Consider the following 17,376-nt stretch of genomic DNA (forward strand, 5'->3'; position numbering starts at 1 on the left):
AGGTCCTACATGATTATTTATACAAAGTGGTTCTGGTGTATCTTGATGACATCCTGATATACAGCACAAACATGACTGATCATATAAAGCTGGTGAGAGAAGTATTAAAGAAACTATTGAATGCCAAACTTTATGTCAAACTGTCAAAATGTGAATTTTACCAGACCTGATTAGATTATCTTTGCTATAGAATTTCCAACGAGGGCATTGAAATGTACCCAGCCAAAGTGAAACCTACAATTGAATAGGTTGGCAGCCCCCAAAGATTTGCAAACAGCTTGAGAGCTTTGTAGGTTTTGCCAACTTCTATCGTCAATTCATCCCCTCCTTTGCCGAGATTGCCCTACCCCTTACAGAACTACTCAAAACAGGCAAAGGAGAAGGGAAAGCGCAACTGGGCCAACCTCTAGCATAGACTACGAGCTGTCAAACAGCTTTTGAGAATTTAAAAATACTATTTGCTGCTGAACTGATCCTAAAGCACCCCTGCCCAGGAGAGCCCTTTGTAATTCAAGCTGACGCCAGCAACGTGGCAGTCGGAGTTGTATTAATGCAAAAGAACAAAAGTGGGGTCCTGCAACCCTGTGCCTACACCTCTAAAAAATTTACTGAAAGAGAGAGGAGATGGGCAATCTGGGAGAAGGAGGCCTTCGCAATTAGGTGGGGGCTATTAAATTGGTGACAGTATCTAACCAGTCCTAAAGCCACCCCTAAACGAATAATTTCGGACAGGGGGGTGCAGTTCACAGCTAGGTTTTGGAGGAGGTTTCTTTTTTTCTTTTTCTTTTTTTTTAATCAAATTTTATTGTTTAAAACATTGGACACGATGTGAATGGACTGACATACCTTCTTGTCTTACATTGTTTTTGAGATTTACATATACACATAATATACACATCAGTTATATACACTTATACCATATTTAAAACAAGCAACCAATCCATGAACTCAAATGGAGACCTTCCTTTTGTTCCCACCAAAAATAGAACTTATTCCAGATTTTATAATAGCCTGATTGATCTTTATTTTTGATTTCCAGAGTTAATTTGTCCATTTCTGCGCACGCCCAAATTTTATTTGTCACCTCGCTTTCCTCTGGTATTTCACTCCTTTTCCAATTCTGGGCGAACAATATTCTTGCTGCTCTAATGATATGGATCATCAAATATAACTCTTCTTTGGAGTATTTCTCATCTGTTATGCCCAATAAAAAAAATTCTGGTCTAAACTCGACTTTGCGTCCTAGTATTTCTTTTAACCAAGTCCAAATCCTTTGCGTCTTACTACAAGACCACCATACATGAAAATACGTGCCTATTTCTTCAGAGCATTTCCAACAATTAGGAGATATTGTCTTGTACATTTTGACTAAATGTGCTGGGGGGAGATGGCATCGATAAATCATTTTAAATAAATTTTCTTTATAGGCTGAGGCTAGTGTTATCCTTTTATTTGTATCCTAGAGTGTTTGCCATATGTCAAGATCGATGCCATGTCCCAAATTTTTGGCCCAAGTCAACATAGGTTCCTTCACTTGTTCCTCAAACATTTTATATCCCAGAAACAAACTACAATTTCCTTATTTGTTCGTCATCTGGCCCCAATAATATTTGATCCAAAGCAGTTTCTTGGGTATTTATCCTCCATTCTTTCTTATCTTTCCCGAATCGTGATTGTATCTGTAGATAGGCCCACCAATCTAATTTTATCCCTTGTAGTTCTAATTCGCTTCTAGATTTCAATTCCCCCTCATTATCCATAATATCTTTGTATGTAATGTTATTACCCAAATTAAACAGATTTGGATAAACAATTGCTTCAAGGGTGGACAGCCAGACTGGTACTTTGGTATAGTTTTGGTTTCTAATTTTGTTCCAAATATTGAATAACGCTTGTCTAATCTGATGTTTTTGGAAATGTGGAAATAATCCTTGTTTCTCAGTCCATAGAAAAGCATGCCAACCAAATTGTAAATCATGGCCTTCTAAAGTTACCGGTAGTAATCTTATATTCTTCAGAATTATCCATTCTCTAATCCAATTTAACGCTGCGGCATAATAATATATTTCCCAGACTGGCAGTCCAAATCCCCCGTTTTCCTTTGCATCCTGCAAATATTTCATTTTAATTCTTGGTTTTTTCCCTTGCCAAATAAAATTTAATGACAGTTTGTTCAAATTTTGAAAATTTTTTGAATCAAGTTGTATTGGAATATTTTGAAACAGGAACAAGATTTTTAGGGAAGACATTCATTTTAATCACCGCAATTCTCCCCAGTAGTGAAAGACTCAAGTTTCCCCATCTTTCCAAATCACCTTTTATTTGTTTCACTATTTTATCGTAATTGTCTTCTTTAAGTGAAGTGCATCTAGCCGTGATAGTGATTCCCAAATATTTTATTTTCTTAACTATTTCTATGTCCATAATTCTAACCAAATTATCTTTCTGCTTATTAGTCATATTTTTAACAATCATCTTGGTTTTACACCTATTTATTTTCAGCCCAGCAACTTCACCATATTTAACTAGTTCTTCCAACAATTTCGGTCCTGAATGTTGTGGGTCCTCCATGATAAAGACCAGATCATCCGCAAATGCTTGAAGTTTGAAAGTTTCCTTTTTAATGTCTAATCTTTTTATCTGCAGTTCATTTCTAATTATCCTCGTTAGGACTTCTAATGTCAATATAAACAGTAATGGAGATAAGGGGCAGCCTTGCCGTGTTCCCTTTTGTATTTGAAATTTCCTAGATGCTTCCCCGTTTATAATTACTTTTGCTTCCTGATTACCATAGTATAAATTGCTCTTATTATATTTGTAAATTTTTCACCCATAGCAATATATCTAAGTTGTTGATATAAGAATGACCATTTAACGTTATCAAAGGCCTTCTGGGCATCTAAGAATAACAACGTTATCAAAGGCCTTCTGGGCATCTAAGAATGTAATTCGTGATACTCTAACATGTCCAATATTACCCTAATGTTGTGCTTAGTTTGCCTTTTAGCAAGGAAACCATTCTGATCCACATGTATAAAATTATTTAGGAACTTTTTTAGTCGTTCTGCTATGATTGTTGTAAATATCTTGTAGTCAGAATTAAGTAGAGATATAGGTCTATAATTTTGAATTAATGTATGATCGGCATTATCTTTTGGGATAAGGACTATATTTGCCTCAGACCATGACTTAGGAATTCTTGCTTCTTCCAAGACCTCATTGAACACCTCTAAAATATGCTAAAATATTTTGTTGTTCCTTATAAATTTCTATCGGGAGGCCATCAGGACCCGATGCTTTATTATTATTTTGTTTATTAATAGCCGTTATCGCCTTAGACATCCTAATTCCTTCATTCAACATATTTCTAATTTCCTCTGTGATTTTGGGTAGTTTGGCTTTTTGGAAACAATCCTCTGCTTTCTCCTAAATTTCCTGACTATCATCTTTATATAATTGCTCATAAAATTCCTGAGCTATAATCTTTTTCTCCTCTTCTTGATAGTGTATTCTCCTTTTATCATCACATAGTTTACTAATCCAACTTTTCTCCTTTTATTTTTTCAATTTATATGCAAGCCATCGGCCCGGTTTGTTTGCATTTTCAAAGAAGTTCTGTTTTATACCTCTCATCTGTTGAGCTAATTTGTCTTTGTCTAAAATATTAAGTTTATGTTTAATTGAAGCCATTAATTGTTTGACATTCTTTTTTGGTGGTTCCTGTTGGATATTGTTTCTAATCTTTTATATTCCCCTTCTAACCTTTTCTGTTGTTGTTTTTTCTCCTTATTCTTTTTTGCCATATATGCCATTGCTACCCCTCTCATAATCGCCTTGGCTGTATCCCAATTATTTTGTATGGAGGTGTCTTCAGCTGTTTTCCTTAAAAAAGAAATCTAATTCTCTCTCCATCTTTAACCTAAAGTCATCTTCTTTTAAAGTTGATCTTTGTATAGTCCATCTAGGTGTTTTTTTGAGGCCTTTCCAACTAAATTTCATAGCGTTGTGGTCTGCCCAGGTGCTTGTGTCTATACACACCTCTTCAACCTCGGAATTAATTTCCTTTGACATCCACACCATGTCAGTCCTGGACCATGAACTATGTCGGTTAGAATAGAATGTATACTGTCTAGCCTCGTGGTTCCTTTCCCTCCATATATCCTGGATGTTTAAGTCTTTGGCCAATTTAAAAAAGGATCTCGATAATATTCTTCTTTTCCTTTTCCTGGTCTTATTACCCTTATAGTCCAAATTGTTGTCTAAAATGGCATTAAAATCTCCTGACAGACAAATCTCATCATAGTCTATACTACATATCTTATTATGTAATGCTTTAAAAATTGTTCTTGATTTCCATTCGGGGCATTTATTTCTACAATCATCACCTTCCTATAGTTTATTTCTACCTCAACTATCAATATTCTACCCTCGCTACCATTATAAATTTGTTTACCAATTTCTCATTCACGTATAATGCCACCCCCCACTTTTTTTGTCAATCTAATGAGACAAATAGATTTCCTAGTTTTGGTTGATCTAACAGATATTTTTGTTGTTCCTTTATATGAACTTCCTGAATTGCAATTAAATCTAGTTTTTGACAAATAAGTTTATTAAAAAATTTCCGTCTTTTCATTGGCGAGTTTAACCCATTAATATTCAGGGACAAGATCCTACATTCTTCTCCCTTTATTTTACTTATATCTAGGTTTTGTGCTTCTCATTGTCCAGGGCTCTCTCGCATCTTTATCTCTACCCCCATATATCTCTGTAGTCTTTCCAGATTTATTTCCTCTGTCCTCTGCTCCTAATACTTTCCCTTCTATGGCTATCCGTCTTACATCTCTTTCTCTTACATCCCTTCCATCTTGATCTTCTACTTCTACTTTATCTTCATTATTAAAGTGGAGTTTACAGAAATCTTCTGCCTTCTCTATCGAATCCAATCTGTACCTTCTATCTTGCCATGTGACTAAAATACCTTCTGGGGTTAGCCATCTAAAATTCACATTATATCTAATCAATTTCAATGTTAAGAATTGATAACCATGTCTCAAGTCCCTCAGCCTTTTAGGTATTTGTTTGAGAACTGTTATCTGTTGTCCTCCAAAGTCTAATGGCTCTTCTCTTGATCTATGTAATAGTTCATCCTGAATCGATTTTTTGACCAGCCTTACATGTACTTCCTTTGGGAGATTATGTCTCCTCGCATAATTAGTTTGAACCCTATATGTCTCATCAATTTTCGTCAACATTTCATCTTTCCCTATGCCAAGCGCCTTTGCCATTAAGTCTGCCATCATATCCGGCAGATCTTCACCTTTTTTTTCTTTAATATTTTGAAAGCGCAAGTAGTGAGCAGCCTTCTCCGCTTCCAGGAATATCACTGTTGTTTCGAGCTCCCTATTTGCCCGAAGTAATGTTTCACTTAAATCCTCTACTTTCTTCTCCTCCTTCTCCATTCTCACTTCCATTTCCTGTAGTCTTTGCTCATTTTTAATTATTTGTTGCTGGATCCCCTCAAATTTACCATCAATCACTTCTATTCTTTCCTTAAGCTCACCAGTATCATTTCTTACTTGACCTATCTCTTTCTTCATCTCCTCATGGTTCTTGGTCATTGCTTCATGCATATTTTGTAAGAGGACTTGTAAATCTTTAAAGGAGTTTGGCCTTTCCCTTTGTAGCATGTCCTCAATGGACTTCTGGCTAGAAGGGCTTGAAGACATCCCTAGCCCCTGTGGCGCCGCCTTCTTTCCTGCACTAATCTTAGTTAGATTCGGAACACTTGTCATATGCCATCATTTTCTTGCTCCTTTTCCCCAAGAATGGAATATTTGAGGCTGGCCCATAATTAAAAGATCTCCGAAAGAAACCTTTTTCAGTAGAGGTCTTAATACCTACTTCTTTTAAGGAAGTAAAAACTTGTTTGACCCTGAAGGAGAGATGACCACACACTGCATCCTCAAGGATTGTGGACAGAATGCTGAAGGGCGGCATTTTCAGGCCTGCCCAGGCTTTCCTCTAAAATATGAGCTTTTCAAAATGTAATAAAGTGCTCTTCCACAAAATGTGATCACATGATCCTGGGACACTGCGGCCGTCACAAGTATGAACCTGTTGCCAAGTGTCCGAATATCGATTACATGATCACGAGGATGCTGCACAGGTGGTCATAAGTCACTTTTTTCAATGCCATTGTGACTTTGTAATGGTCAATAAATGTACTGTTGTAAGTCGAGGACTTCCTGTATTCTTTTCTGTTTCATGCAAAAAGTCTGTCAAGTGGTTCCAATTAATCTAACAAGCTTTGGAAGCTCCACAGAGATGTAGAAGAATTAGGAACAAAACTGGGTGACGTGATAGCAGTGTTGCAGTATTTGAGGGGCTGCCACCCAAAGCACCAGAAGGCAGGACAAGAGGGAAACTATTCAAGGAGAGAAGCAATCTAGAATCAAGGAGAAATTGCCTGTCAGTGAGAACAATCAACCAGTGGAATGGCTTTTGCCTCCAGAAGTCGTGGACGCTCCATCACTGGAGGCTTTTAAGAAGAGACTGGACAGTAAGTTGTCTGACATGGTTTAGGGTTTCCTGCTTGAGCAGGGTGTTGGACTAGAAGACCTCCAAGGTCCCTTCCAACTCTGACATTCTATGTTCTAAATTTTGTTTGCCACTGTCAAATGTCTTTGGAGCCATTTCTGTTTTTCAGAGGAAGATGGCAGTGGAATTTGGATGCATCAGGAACCATTTTGTTGTTGTTTAGAGTCCAGCTGAGTCCAAGTGCAGAGTTTTTCCATGACTTTAGAGAATGAGCCAGGCCTTGAGTTACATGATGTCCAGTCTTTCCTTTCCAATTAATGCTGTTTTTCTTGACTGGCTTTCAGCAGGAACTGTTTCTTCCACCACAAAATCTGGCATTTCAGTAACCCTTTGAGTTTTTGAGCCTTTCCTTCAGAATCAAGGCCGAATGCCGAGTCTCTTGAGTTTGGGAAACCTCAAAATGTTTTCTTTTTGTTTCCTATCACCAAGAATGAATACTTTATTACATTTAGATCCCACAAACATCTATAGTAAGATTCATGTGCCAGCAGCACTCTGATAGTTTTTTGTTTTTAAATGCAAAAATATATATTGCCACCCAAATGTCCAAATGTTCAGAATCACAACATCCAGGAAATACCTCCAAGATCATTAGATCTGGTATCAGTCAATGGGTGACTGCCAGAATCGGATATAAATCTGGAAGATGAGCTGGAAGAGTCACTTGCAAGAGCCTCAACCTTGTCAAAGGGCAGTAATCTCTCATTTAAGGATGTAGGTTCCTGTCCCTTCTCAGGGCCTTCCAAGTATGTTCATCTTTTGCCCTTGCTTTGCTGAGTAACTCCTCTGAACCTGCCCATGTTTCCCTCAATCTTCTCAGTTCAGAAACCATATTTTATTCCTTGGCTTGATGATGATTAAGTTAGGACTGTTGTTTTCAGGCCAAGCCCTCATGTTCCTCCTAACTTAGTTTTTAAGGAACTGTGTGGCAGGTGGCACGATTTGTTTGGACACAAGTATTTTAGTAGACCTCGTTTTGGACTTCCGGGTGGCAAGGCTCCATTGATGGCGGCCGTTTCGACCGTCAGCCTTGTTCTCCGTTGAACCGTGAAAACAGCGACAATCAGCTTTTTTGCGGTTCAGAAAACCCCCCTCAGGAAAAGAGGGGAGGGGGAGAATTCAGGCAGGGGTAGAGCTCCCCTAGACCCCTAGAATTGTTATTCTGGGGGTTGAAGGGTGAGAGCTCCCCCCCCCCCCGTAGCCTGAATTAGCTCTGGACTCAGGGACTCCTCTGTTCCAAGGCTTTGGAACAGAGCAGGACACTGCAACCATCCCTGCAATCAACATTGTATTTTGGATTACTTGGATGCAGGCAGAGCTGTGCAGGAGAATTTTGAAACAGCAAGTATATGATCTTTAACTCCGGTTTATACTAAAAGAAAGGAAGAAAGATGGCGCAGGAGTGAATTGTTAGTGAAAAATAAAAGGACAAGGAATATATTATAAAATATAAAGACTGAGAAGGAAGAAATCGTTTTTTTTAAAGTCACTCTGCGCAAAATATTTGAAATTGGTTTAAAAGTGAACTTAAGGATTTGTATATTTAAGAGGGGAGAAACAAAGTTGCAAGCTGAGTGGAAAAGTGAAAGTGCACAATGAAGATTAATTGGGTGTCAAAATGGCCTCTAAATCAGCTAAAGCTTCTGCTCCTAGAAGTACTGGTGCATCACCAGTTCAACATTCTTCATTACAGGCACTGATGCCACCCCCTGCGGTACCTGCACCTGCATTAACATTAAAAGATTTACAAGGTGCTTTAAAAAATCAATCTCAGCAAATAACTGAACTTATTAATGAGAAGAATAAAGAAATATGAGAGGACATTTTAGTGGCCTTTCAGGGGCTGGCAGTTTGCACTGAGCGTTTGGATGAACATGTGGAAGAGATGTATCAAAATAATTTGAGATTGGATGCTAAAATGTCAGAAGCTGAGAATAAAATAGATAAGACTGAGGATGAGGTGGTTATGATACAATATAGAGATATGGAGTTTGCTTTGAGGATAAGAGGATTGAAAGAAAATCCAAAGGAAAACTTGAAAGTGTTACTGGCAGAAGCCCTGGAACTGATTTTGGGCTGTCAAGCAGAAGAAATTATAAGGGATATAAATAAAATATTTCGTGTTAATTCTTGGATTTCCAGGAAAGGAAACTACCTAGAGATGTGGTTGTTTATTTTACAAAGAGATCGATCAGAAATGTGATTATCCAAGCTTTTTATCACAATAGATTTAAAGTTGCTGATCAAGAAGTTTTAATTTTGAAAGAAATTCCACCGAGAATTTTAAGGAGAAGGAAAGACTTTACTTTTTTGGCAGATGAACTAAAGAAACGTCAGCTTCAGTTCAGATGGGAGATACCAATAGGCTTGGTGGTGAATTATTCAGGCACAAGATACCATCTCAACACAGTTTTGAAGGCACGAGACTTTTATTCTAATATATTGAAATATATATTCTAATATATTCTCCGCCATCCCCAGAATTTAAAGGAAGGAAGGAAGATGGAGGGTGACAGACACAAATGGAGAGTACACAGGGAGATGAAGAAGTCATTTCGCGGATGGTTAAAGAACTTCAGCAAACTTCAGAAACTGCAGCCCCAGGCATCATTAGAAGAGGTTAAGGAACAAAGAATGATGTGTGCTGCAACCAGACGAATAAGACAAGAAGAACAGAAATCCACAATTATATCTCAAGAATCTACTTATAGTGAAGCAGTGGGAGGAGCGAGACCGAAGAGGCAGGTGCTTGTGGTTTTGCAAGATGTGTTCCAAAAGCTTCAGGTCACAAAAGATGGCGACAAAGTTTCTAACCTGGAATGTTAATGGCTTAAATTCCCCGCAAAAGAGAAGGAAAGTATTTCAGTATTTGAAACAATTTAAAAATGATGTTGTGTGCTTACAGGAAATGCACATTCATGTATCAGACCAAAAATATTTGATAAATTCCAGACTGGGTGTACAGTTTAGTGTGTCTGCTTTAGATAAGAAAAATGGAGTAGTTATTTATGTAAAGAAGAATTTAACAGCCAATTTAATTGAAGCTGATAAACAAGGAAGATATGTTATAATTGAACTTTTAATAGAAGGCAAGAAAATACTTTTAGTTGGACTATATGCACCTAATCAACAACAAGGAGAATTTTATAAATTTTTATATAATAAAATAATTCAATGGGATTATAAATCGTGTATTTTGATGGGAGATTGGAATGGAGTCTTGGATGCACAGAAAGACAAAAAAGGTCTTTTTAAAAGTACTCCGAATCATACCAGATTGCCTAAATCTTTTTTTGAGATGAAAGATGATTTGGAATTGAGAGACGTTTGGAGAGAACGAAATCTGGAAAAAAAGATTTTTACCTTTTTTTCTGATCGACATCAATCCTTTTCTAGGATTGATTTTGTATTAACTACTAATGATTTTTTTCTAGGGTTAAGAAGATTAAGATATGTCCAAGAACTTTATCATATCATAGTCCAGTATGGTTGTAATTGGATAAGGAGAGGAAAGATAGAAGATCTTGGAGATTAAATGAAAATTTGTTTAGATATCAAGAGAATGTGGATGAATGTAAAAAACAGTTGACAGAATTTTTTAATATAAATATGCATAAGGGTACTCCTATTGAAATGGTTTGGGATGCAAGTAAAGCCTATATGAAAGGAGTGTTAATATACTTGAATAATAAATATAGACGTAGATTGGAGGAAATCAAGAGGAAAGAGAAGGCTCTAACTTTGAACCCATCTGATAAGAGGGTGAAGGAAGCAATTATTTTAAGAGGTCAGTTTTAATATGTTGATGGCAGATCAAGTGGCATCTAACCTGCGGTATGTTAAACACAATACTTTTTGTAATGCTAATAAGCCGGGTAGGTGGCTAGCTTATTTGTTAAGGAAAAAACAAAGGTCACGTAACATAGATAAGATAGAATATAAGGGTAAAGAGCTGTTTCAGCAAAATTATATTAAAAAGGCTTTTGTTGAATTTTATTCTAAGTTATATGCCGGGGATAAAATTCAAGGTTTAGATATAGATAGATATTTACAAGAAGTGAATATCCCTGTACTTACATAAGAAAAAAGGAAAGGGATGAATCAATTGATAAATGCTGAAGAAATTATTTTGGCAATTATTTATTTATTTATTTATTTATTTTATTACATTTATATACCGCCCTTTCCCGGAGGACTCAGGGCGGTTTACAGGGTAATTAAAAACCCAAACCTCCCCAAACGTCGGCAGGTCTGCGCGGAGGAACGGAGACCTGCCGACGTTTGGGGAGGTTTGGGGAGGTGCGTGCGCACCTCCCCAAACCTTCCCAAACGTCGGCAGGTCTCCGGACGGCGGCGGCTTGGGAGAGGTGCGCGCGATCCTGGAAGCACCGAAGCCTCGGCCGCGCGCAAGTCCTCGGTAAGCTCCGGGCAGTCACTTGCTTCGCGTCTCCTGAGGGAAGGGGGGGCGACTGGAACGGGCGTGTTTCCTCGCCTGCTGGGCGCCGCGATTTGCCCAGGGAACGCGCGGGCCCCAAATGGCAGCGTGGAGTGAGGAAGCGGACAGCCAGGGCTTCCCCGAGAGCCGCGGCCACACAGGGTATTCCTGTGTATTCAGGCTTGCAAAATGGCAGATCGAGCCTCTGCTGGCGGCAGAGGCTTGCAGAGCGCGGATCCAGCCTCCGCCGGCGGCGGAGGCTTGCAGAACGGCGGATCGGCTTATACTCGAGTCAACAACTTTTCCCAGTTTTTGGGGGTGAAATTGGGGGTCTCGGCTTATACTCGAGTCGGCTTATACTCAAGTATATACGGTATGTTAACAGGAGTTAAAGTGCAATAGAATTTAAAGTGTCTTTTTTTAGTTGGTTAGCATATTTTAGCTTAAGTTGGTTAAAGTTTATACCCTGTATTCAGCTCTGGGAAGTCAGGGGGGGAGGGGAAGGGTGGGAAAGTGGGGGGGAGGGATGGAGTTTATGCTTTTAAAAATGTATTTTAAAACTTTTCAATAAAAAAAAGTATTTTAGTAGACCTCAAGGTTCAGGAGAACATGGTTTATCAACGCATCAGCCAATTTGATAATAAAAGGAGACAAATTGCAGAAGAACAATTCACACAGGCACTTTTTCCCTGTGGCTGTTAATCTTGAGCATTCTCACAAGCATGCTTTTGAAATGGTTAAAGTAGCCTAAACTCATTTTGGGGTTTTGTTTTGTTTTTTGGTCCAAAAAAAATTCTTGGTCCAAGGTTTTGCCTGGGGGAGAAGAGGGCATTTAGTTCTTCCCCTCCTCCTCTTTTCTCCTTTCTCCTTTGAAAACTAGAGTTACAACTCAAGTTAATCTTTAGCAAAACAACAGCAGTTTAGGGTTGGTTCCCTGGGCAGTGAAATTTGAGAATGAAAGGGGGGAGGGTGGGAGAGAGAAAGTAGGCCTCTGTTTTTGAAATCCAGTGAGTCAGGCTGCTCTCTCAAGCAAAATGATGGTATCAGCTTGACTTCAGAGTTAATTGGACTTGATGGCATCAAGGTACAAGGTCAGAAGGGCGAAGTCTTGAGATAGGTTGTTGGGAATCTCTGAACCAGGTTCAGGGTTTTCCCACAAACCAAGAATGCTTGGCTGATGTTCCACAAGACCTGGGGGGGGGAAGTCTAGCCAGAGATGGGGAAACTAGTCATGGCATGCAGACTGCAGATAGGAGCAAAGGGACAACCTTCTAATGCTCCATTTGCTTAGTTATTTAAACATGGCATCTCTTAAACAACTTTGAGGCTGCTAGAAAGTATTTTCATGCCCCCCTCCAAAAAAAAAGGCACAGAAGAAAGGGGGGTTCTGTCTCTGGGCTGTTCAGGTTTGAAGGGTTCAAGATAAAGGTGAAATGAAAAGGTCAACACATCTTAGATTCTGGTTTAAGCAAGAATTAAACAGCCAAGAGGAGAGACGCTCTGTTTGACCTTGTTTTTTATTCATCAAAAAATTAACACAGGATGAAGGGAACTCTTTGGAAATTCAGATTCCAGCCAGGAACCTAGAAATTATCCAAATATCATTGTGAGACATAACAGCCAGAAAAGTCTTATTGGTTTGTAAAAATCTGTACTCTTTGCAAAAATTTGTGTAATCTCTTATTCCACTTAATGTATCAATCACTACAAGGATGACTTTTCCATAATCCATCCATTTCAATCTTTTTTTATCTTCAAAACTGCCATATCTGCAAAAATTGCTCTTTTCCTTCCAATTATGGCATTATTTGGAATGTGATGCCCTAGATCAGTGATGGCAAACCTATGGCACGCGTGCCAGAGGCGGCACTCAGAACCGTCTCTGTGGGCACGCCCGCTGCCACTGCCAGCAGCTTGTGCAGGTCCATTAGGCTGCCACTGCTGCCCGGAGCGGCATCCCCACCCTAGGTGGAGCAGCCAGCTAGCAAGCTCGAGTAGAGGTGGTAGTCCATGCCCACACCCAGCAAGCCAAAGGCCACCCCAAGCAGGGAAAGGTGGATCCCCATGGGCACCACGCCCCCCCCAGCCCCAGCTAGGATTGTGTGCCTCTCCCTCATTCTATGCTGGGCCTCTTTCCCACTTCCCCACCTGCCAGAGACCCCCTGGATCTCCCCCAACCCTGCCCAGCCCTCACAGGCATCCCCCCCATGAGCAAAATAGAGGTGGCCATGCCCACCCTATCCACGCCTATCCAGTCTGCTGTAACAACCGCAGCCATACCCACCCAGTGGGCCACACCCCCATGCCCCCCCTGAGGGCACCACAATGCTGATGCAGCCCTGGCACTTTGTGATAAATAAGTGGGTTTGGGGTTGTGGTTTGGGCATTCGGTCTCTAAAAGGTTCGCCATCACTGTCCTAGATCCTAATCATTTTGTTTGAAAAAATCCCATAACCTCATTTTCAACAACTTTCTCAATTTTTGTCTGTCCTACATTTGGGAAACCAACAATAATTTCTTTGTACAGATTCCAATGGATGAAAGTGGCTGCTATGCCATTGTTTATAATTAGTCTGAGTAATGTTGTATTCACCCATTTGTCAAGGTTCTGACAGAGAAGACCAAACAAATCAGAACTCTGAGGCTTGAGATTTCCTCAGAGAACATATTTATTGGTTATATAGTATTGGCATGGTCAAAAGTCAAACCAAGTCTGAAATTCCCTTCAGAGAGCAACAGTATACATATGGAGAATGGCTAAGGGACTTGGGTTTGGGTAGTCTAAAGAAAAGAAGAAATAGGGGAGACATAATAGCAGTATTCCAGTATCTGAGAGGCTGCCACAAGGCAAAGGGGGGCAGGTTGTTCACCAGAGCACCAGAGGGCAGGACGAGAAACAATGGTTGGAAGCTGATCAAAGAGAGAAGCAACCTGGAACTAAGGAGAAACTTCCTTACAGTGAGGACAATCAACCAGTGGAACAGCTTACTCCCAGAAATCGTGGACGCTCCATCACTGGAGATTTTTAAGAAGAGACTGGACATTCACCTGTCTGAAATGGTATAAGCTCTCCTGCTTGAGCAGGGGGCTGGACTAGAAGACCTCCAAGATCCCTTCCAGCTCTATTCTATTTTAATATTACAAAGTTAAACTTCCCACCCCAGTGCTATGCAATTTGCTATGTTCCCCAATAGAAGAGTTTGGCGGGCTTTCTAACTAAATGCTCCAGCCCCTGTCTAACTGACAGAAATGGCTTTGGTTCCCACAGGACAGTAAAAAGTTTAGACTAGTAGAAATCCTCATCCCCCTCCCAATCTTGTGTCAACTTAGAACAAAGGAAATGGCTGCAGCCAGGTTCGTTGTGGAGTTGTTTTCAGTTTTTTCCATTGTTATTTCAACTGTAGAACATAGTATAACAAAATACAAGTAATCCTCAATTTATGACCATCATTGAACCCCAAATTTTTGTTGCTAAGTGAGATGATTGTTAAGTGAATTTTGCCCCATTTTACAACCTTTCTTGTCACAGTTAAATGAATCACTGAAGTTGTTAGTAACACTTGTTAAGTGAATCTGGCTTCCCCATTGACTTTACTTGATTTTACACTGACTCGTAAAAGGGGTTCACACGGCCCCAGGATACTGCAACTGTCATAAATATGAGACAGTTGCCAAGTATGTGAATTTAGATCATGTGACCACAGGGATGCTGCAAGTGAAAAACAGTTAGACTTTTTCAGTGCTGTTGTAACTTTGAATGGTTACTAAATGAATTTTTGTAAGTCGAGGACTCCTCGTAGAATATTTTCTCCCCCCCCACCCCCCAACTTCGCTTCTGAGGGTAGTCCGTGGTATGGAGTGAGTTCCTGGCCAAGAGGTTCAGGGCAGTGACAGAAAAAGGGTGCTCAGGACTGGGTGTTGCGGTTGGTGAGCAGCACAAAATTTCCACTGGCCAGCTCAGACCCAGCCAGCTGCTCCTGTCTCCTTTGCAAGGCCTCCAGGCTGCAGAAAACAGGGACGCATTTTGTGGCATGATTTCCTATCTCATCCATGAGGATCAGCACCCCTCCATGTGGTGGGAAGCTGCAACATTCCTTTAGTTAGGGAACAAATGATCTGGATGATGGAAAGGACAAAGGTGGCTGAGGCATAGGGGTCAAATGCAAAAATCACAACTTAGCAGAAACAGTCCTGCAAAAAAGCTGGACTGGAGTTGAAGGAAGAGAGGGGTTGCCTTGATGAAGAATTTATTTAGTCAACGGTCATCTTTAGAATTCTCCACTGTGTCCTCTTGTTGGAAAAGAGCCTGCTAGGTTTTCTGGTTTACTTGCTTGGAAAGATGTTATTTCATCGTTGGGGGTCATTTCAGGATTGAGATTCCCAGCATAGAAACTTCCAGAAGCTTCCAGACAAGCCCTTCCCTCTGAGTTATTGCTCAGTCTATTTCTTGGAGGTTGTGGGTTCTGGAAGGAAAGGGCAAGTGCTAACATCGCTCCTCTCCAAGCCTCCATACTTGCAGCTAGGTAAATCCTGAATAAAGCTATCTGTGAATAATGATTTTGTATGATGATATGTTCATTGACAGCTGTGGAAGGGGCCACTTGGCTAAAACGGCAGATCTGCCTCAACTTGGGCTTCTAAGTAAAAACGATCTTTAACTGCATTTGTTGACAAAGGTATGGTTTACTAGAAGTCAACTGAATTATAGTAGTGTACGAGCCAGAACTGAAGTTGGCACCAGATTTTTGCCAGTTAACTTTCCTCCCTTTGTCCCTTCCCATTTTCTGTCTCTCATTGCCCAAGAGATGTTTTGGAAACAGTCACTCTACCTGTTGGAATTCTTCTCCCAGGGAAACGACCTTGAAGTCTTCGCTCACTTTCCTGCAGGCCTCGTGCCCCCCCTCCTCCAACTCCCCCCCCAGGGTTCATGTCAGACTGGCAGTGAGGGGGCTGTTCTGACAGCTAGGCCTTGAGCAACCATGTTGGTTCAAAGCTTTGGGCTGACCTGACCTGTCCTTCTTCTCTTTCCAGAGGCCAGCATGTCGCCTGATGCCATGAAGCACAGTCACTGGTGCAGCGTCGCCTATTGGGAGCATCGGACACGCGTGGGCCGCCTCTACACAGTGTATGAACAATCTGTCAGTATCTTTTATGACCTACCTCAAGGAAACGGCTTCTGTCTCGGACAGCTCAGCCTGGAGAACAGAAACGAAACAGTCCAGAGGACTCGGAACAAAATTGGATATGGGATTTTGCTCAGCAAAGAAGCAGATGGTGTGTGGGCTTACAACCGAAGCGAACACCCAATCTTTGTCAATTCCCCAACCCTGGACATCCCCAACTGTCGAACCTTAATCGTGCACAAAGTGATGCCTGGATATTCGATCAAGGCCTTTGACTATGAGAAGTCCTGTCTCTTGAAGCATGTCACTGACTTAGAGTATCCAGATGGGCCCTATGACCCGAATAGTGTCCGGATCAGCTTTGCGAAAGGCTGGGGGCCCTGCTACTCCAGGCAGTTTATCACCTCCTGTCCCTGCTGGCTAGAAATTTTGCTCAACACAAACAACAGATAGCTGTTGGATGCTGAGGAGCAAAGCCCGAGGACCCAAAATGTCATCTATCTAGATTTAATATAAAGTTTTATATGTGTGTGTGTGTGTGTTTGTGTGTGTGTGTGTGTGTATATATGTATGTGTGTGAATATATGTATATATATACATATACATATACATACATACATACATACATACATATATATATATATATATATATATATATATATATGTATGTATATATATATGTATGTATGTATACACATATACATATATACACATGAATGAAAAAATATATATTATACTTGTAACTATGGAGTCATTTTTACAGTGTCATTATTTATGTACTGTGCAATGTGTATATGGACAAAAAAATGGAAAATGCACTTTGGCTAAAAGTCTTTCAGTACTACAGGTTTTTTTTTTAAAAAAAAAGATGGAAAAAATATACAGCAAATATTGGAGTATTACCAAGATTTTGGCTGTATAGTTTTTTTAATAGTAATATCCAGGCCAAAAGCTAGTACCAGTTGCTCATTGATAATAAACTATTTGCATTTATAAGTGCCCCATTGTCTCTTTTTTATTACATTTTGAATAAAGAAAGAAAATTGGAAGAGGAACTATTTACAACTTCAAGAAAATATAGTTCTGGAGTTGGCTTGGAATGAAGTAGAAGGAGTCTCCTCTATCTGTGTTTCCTTTAGAACAGGGGTCTCCAAAATTGGCAACTTTTAAGACTTGTAGACTTCAACTCTCAGATTTCTGCTTTAAAACTATCATTAG

General features: G+C 40.0%; 1 protein-coding gene across 1 annotated transcript in view; it reads left to right on the forward strand.

Moving 5' to 3' along the window:
* Positions 1-16,994, forward strand: part of SMAD6 (SMAD family member 6) — a 74,582-nt gene extending 57,588 nt beyond the window's left edge. Inside the window, exon 4 of the mRNA XM_083371576.1 lies at positions 16,067-16,994. Coding sequence (XP_083227702.1) covers positions 16,067-16,611 — 545 coding nt within the window. The 3' untranslated portion in view covers positions 16,612-16,994. The remainder of the gene's footprint in view (positions 1-16,066) is intronic.
* Positions 16,995-17,376: the final 382 nt, after the last annotated feature.

The sequence above is a fragment of the Vipera ursinii genome (assembly GCF_947247035.1).
Source record: "Vipera ursinii genome assembly, chromosome: 11".
NCBI lineage: Eukaryota > Metazoa > Chordata > Lepidosauria > Squamata > Viperidae > Vipera > Vipera ursinii.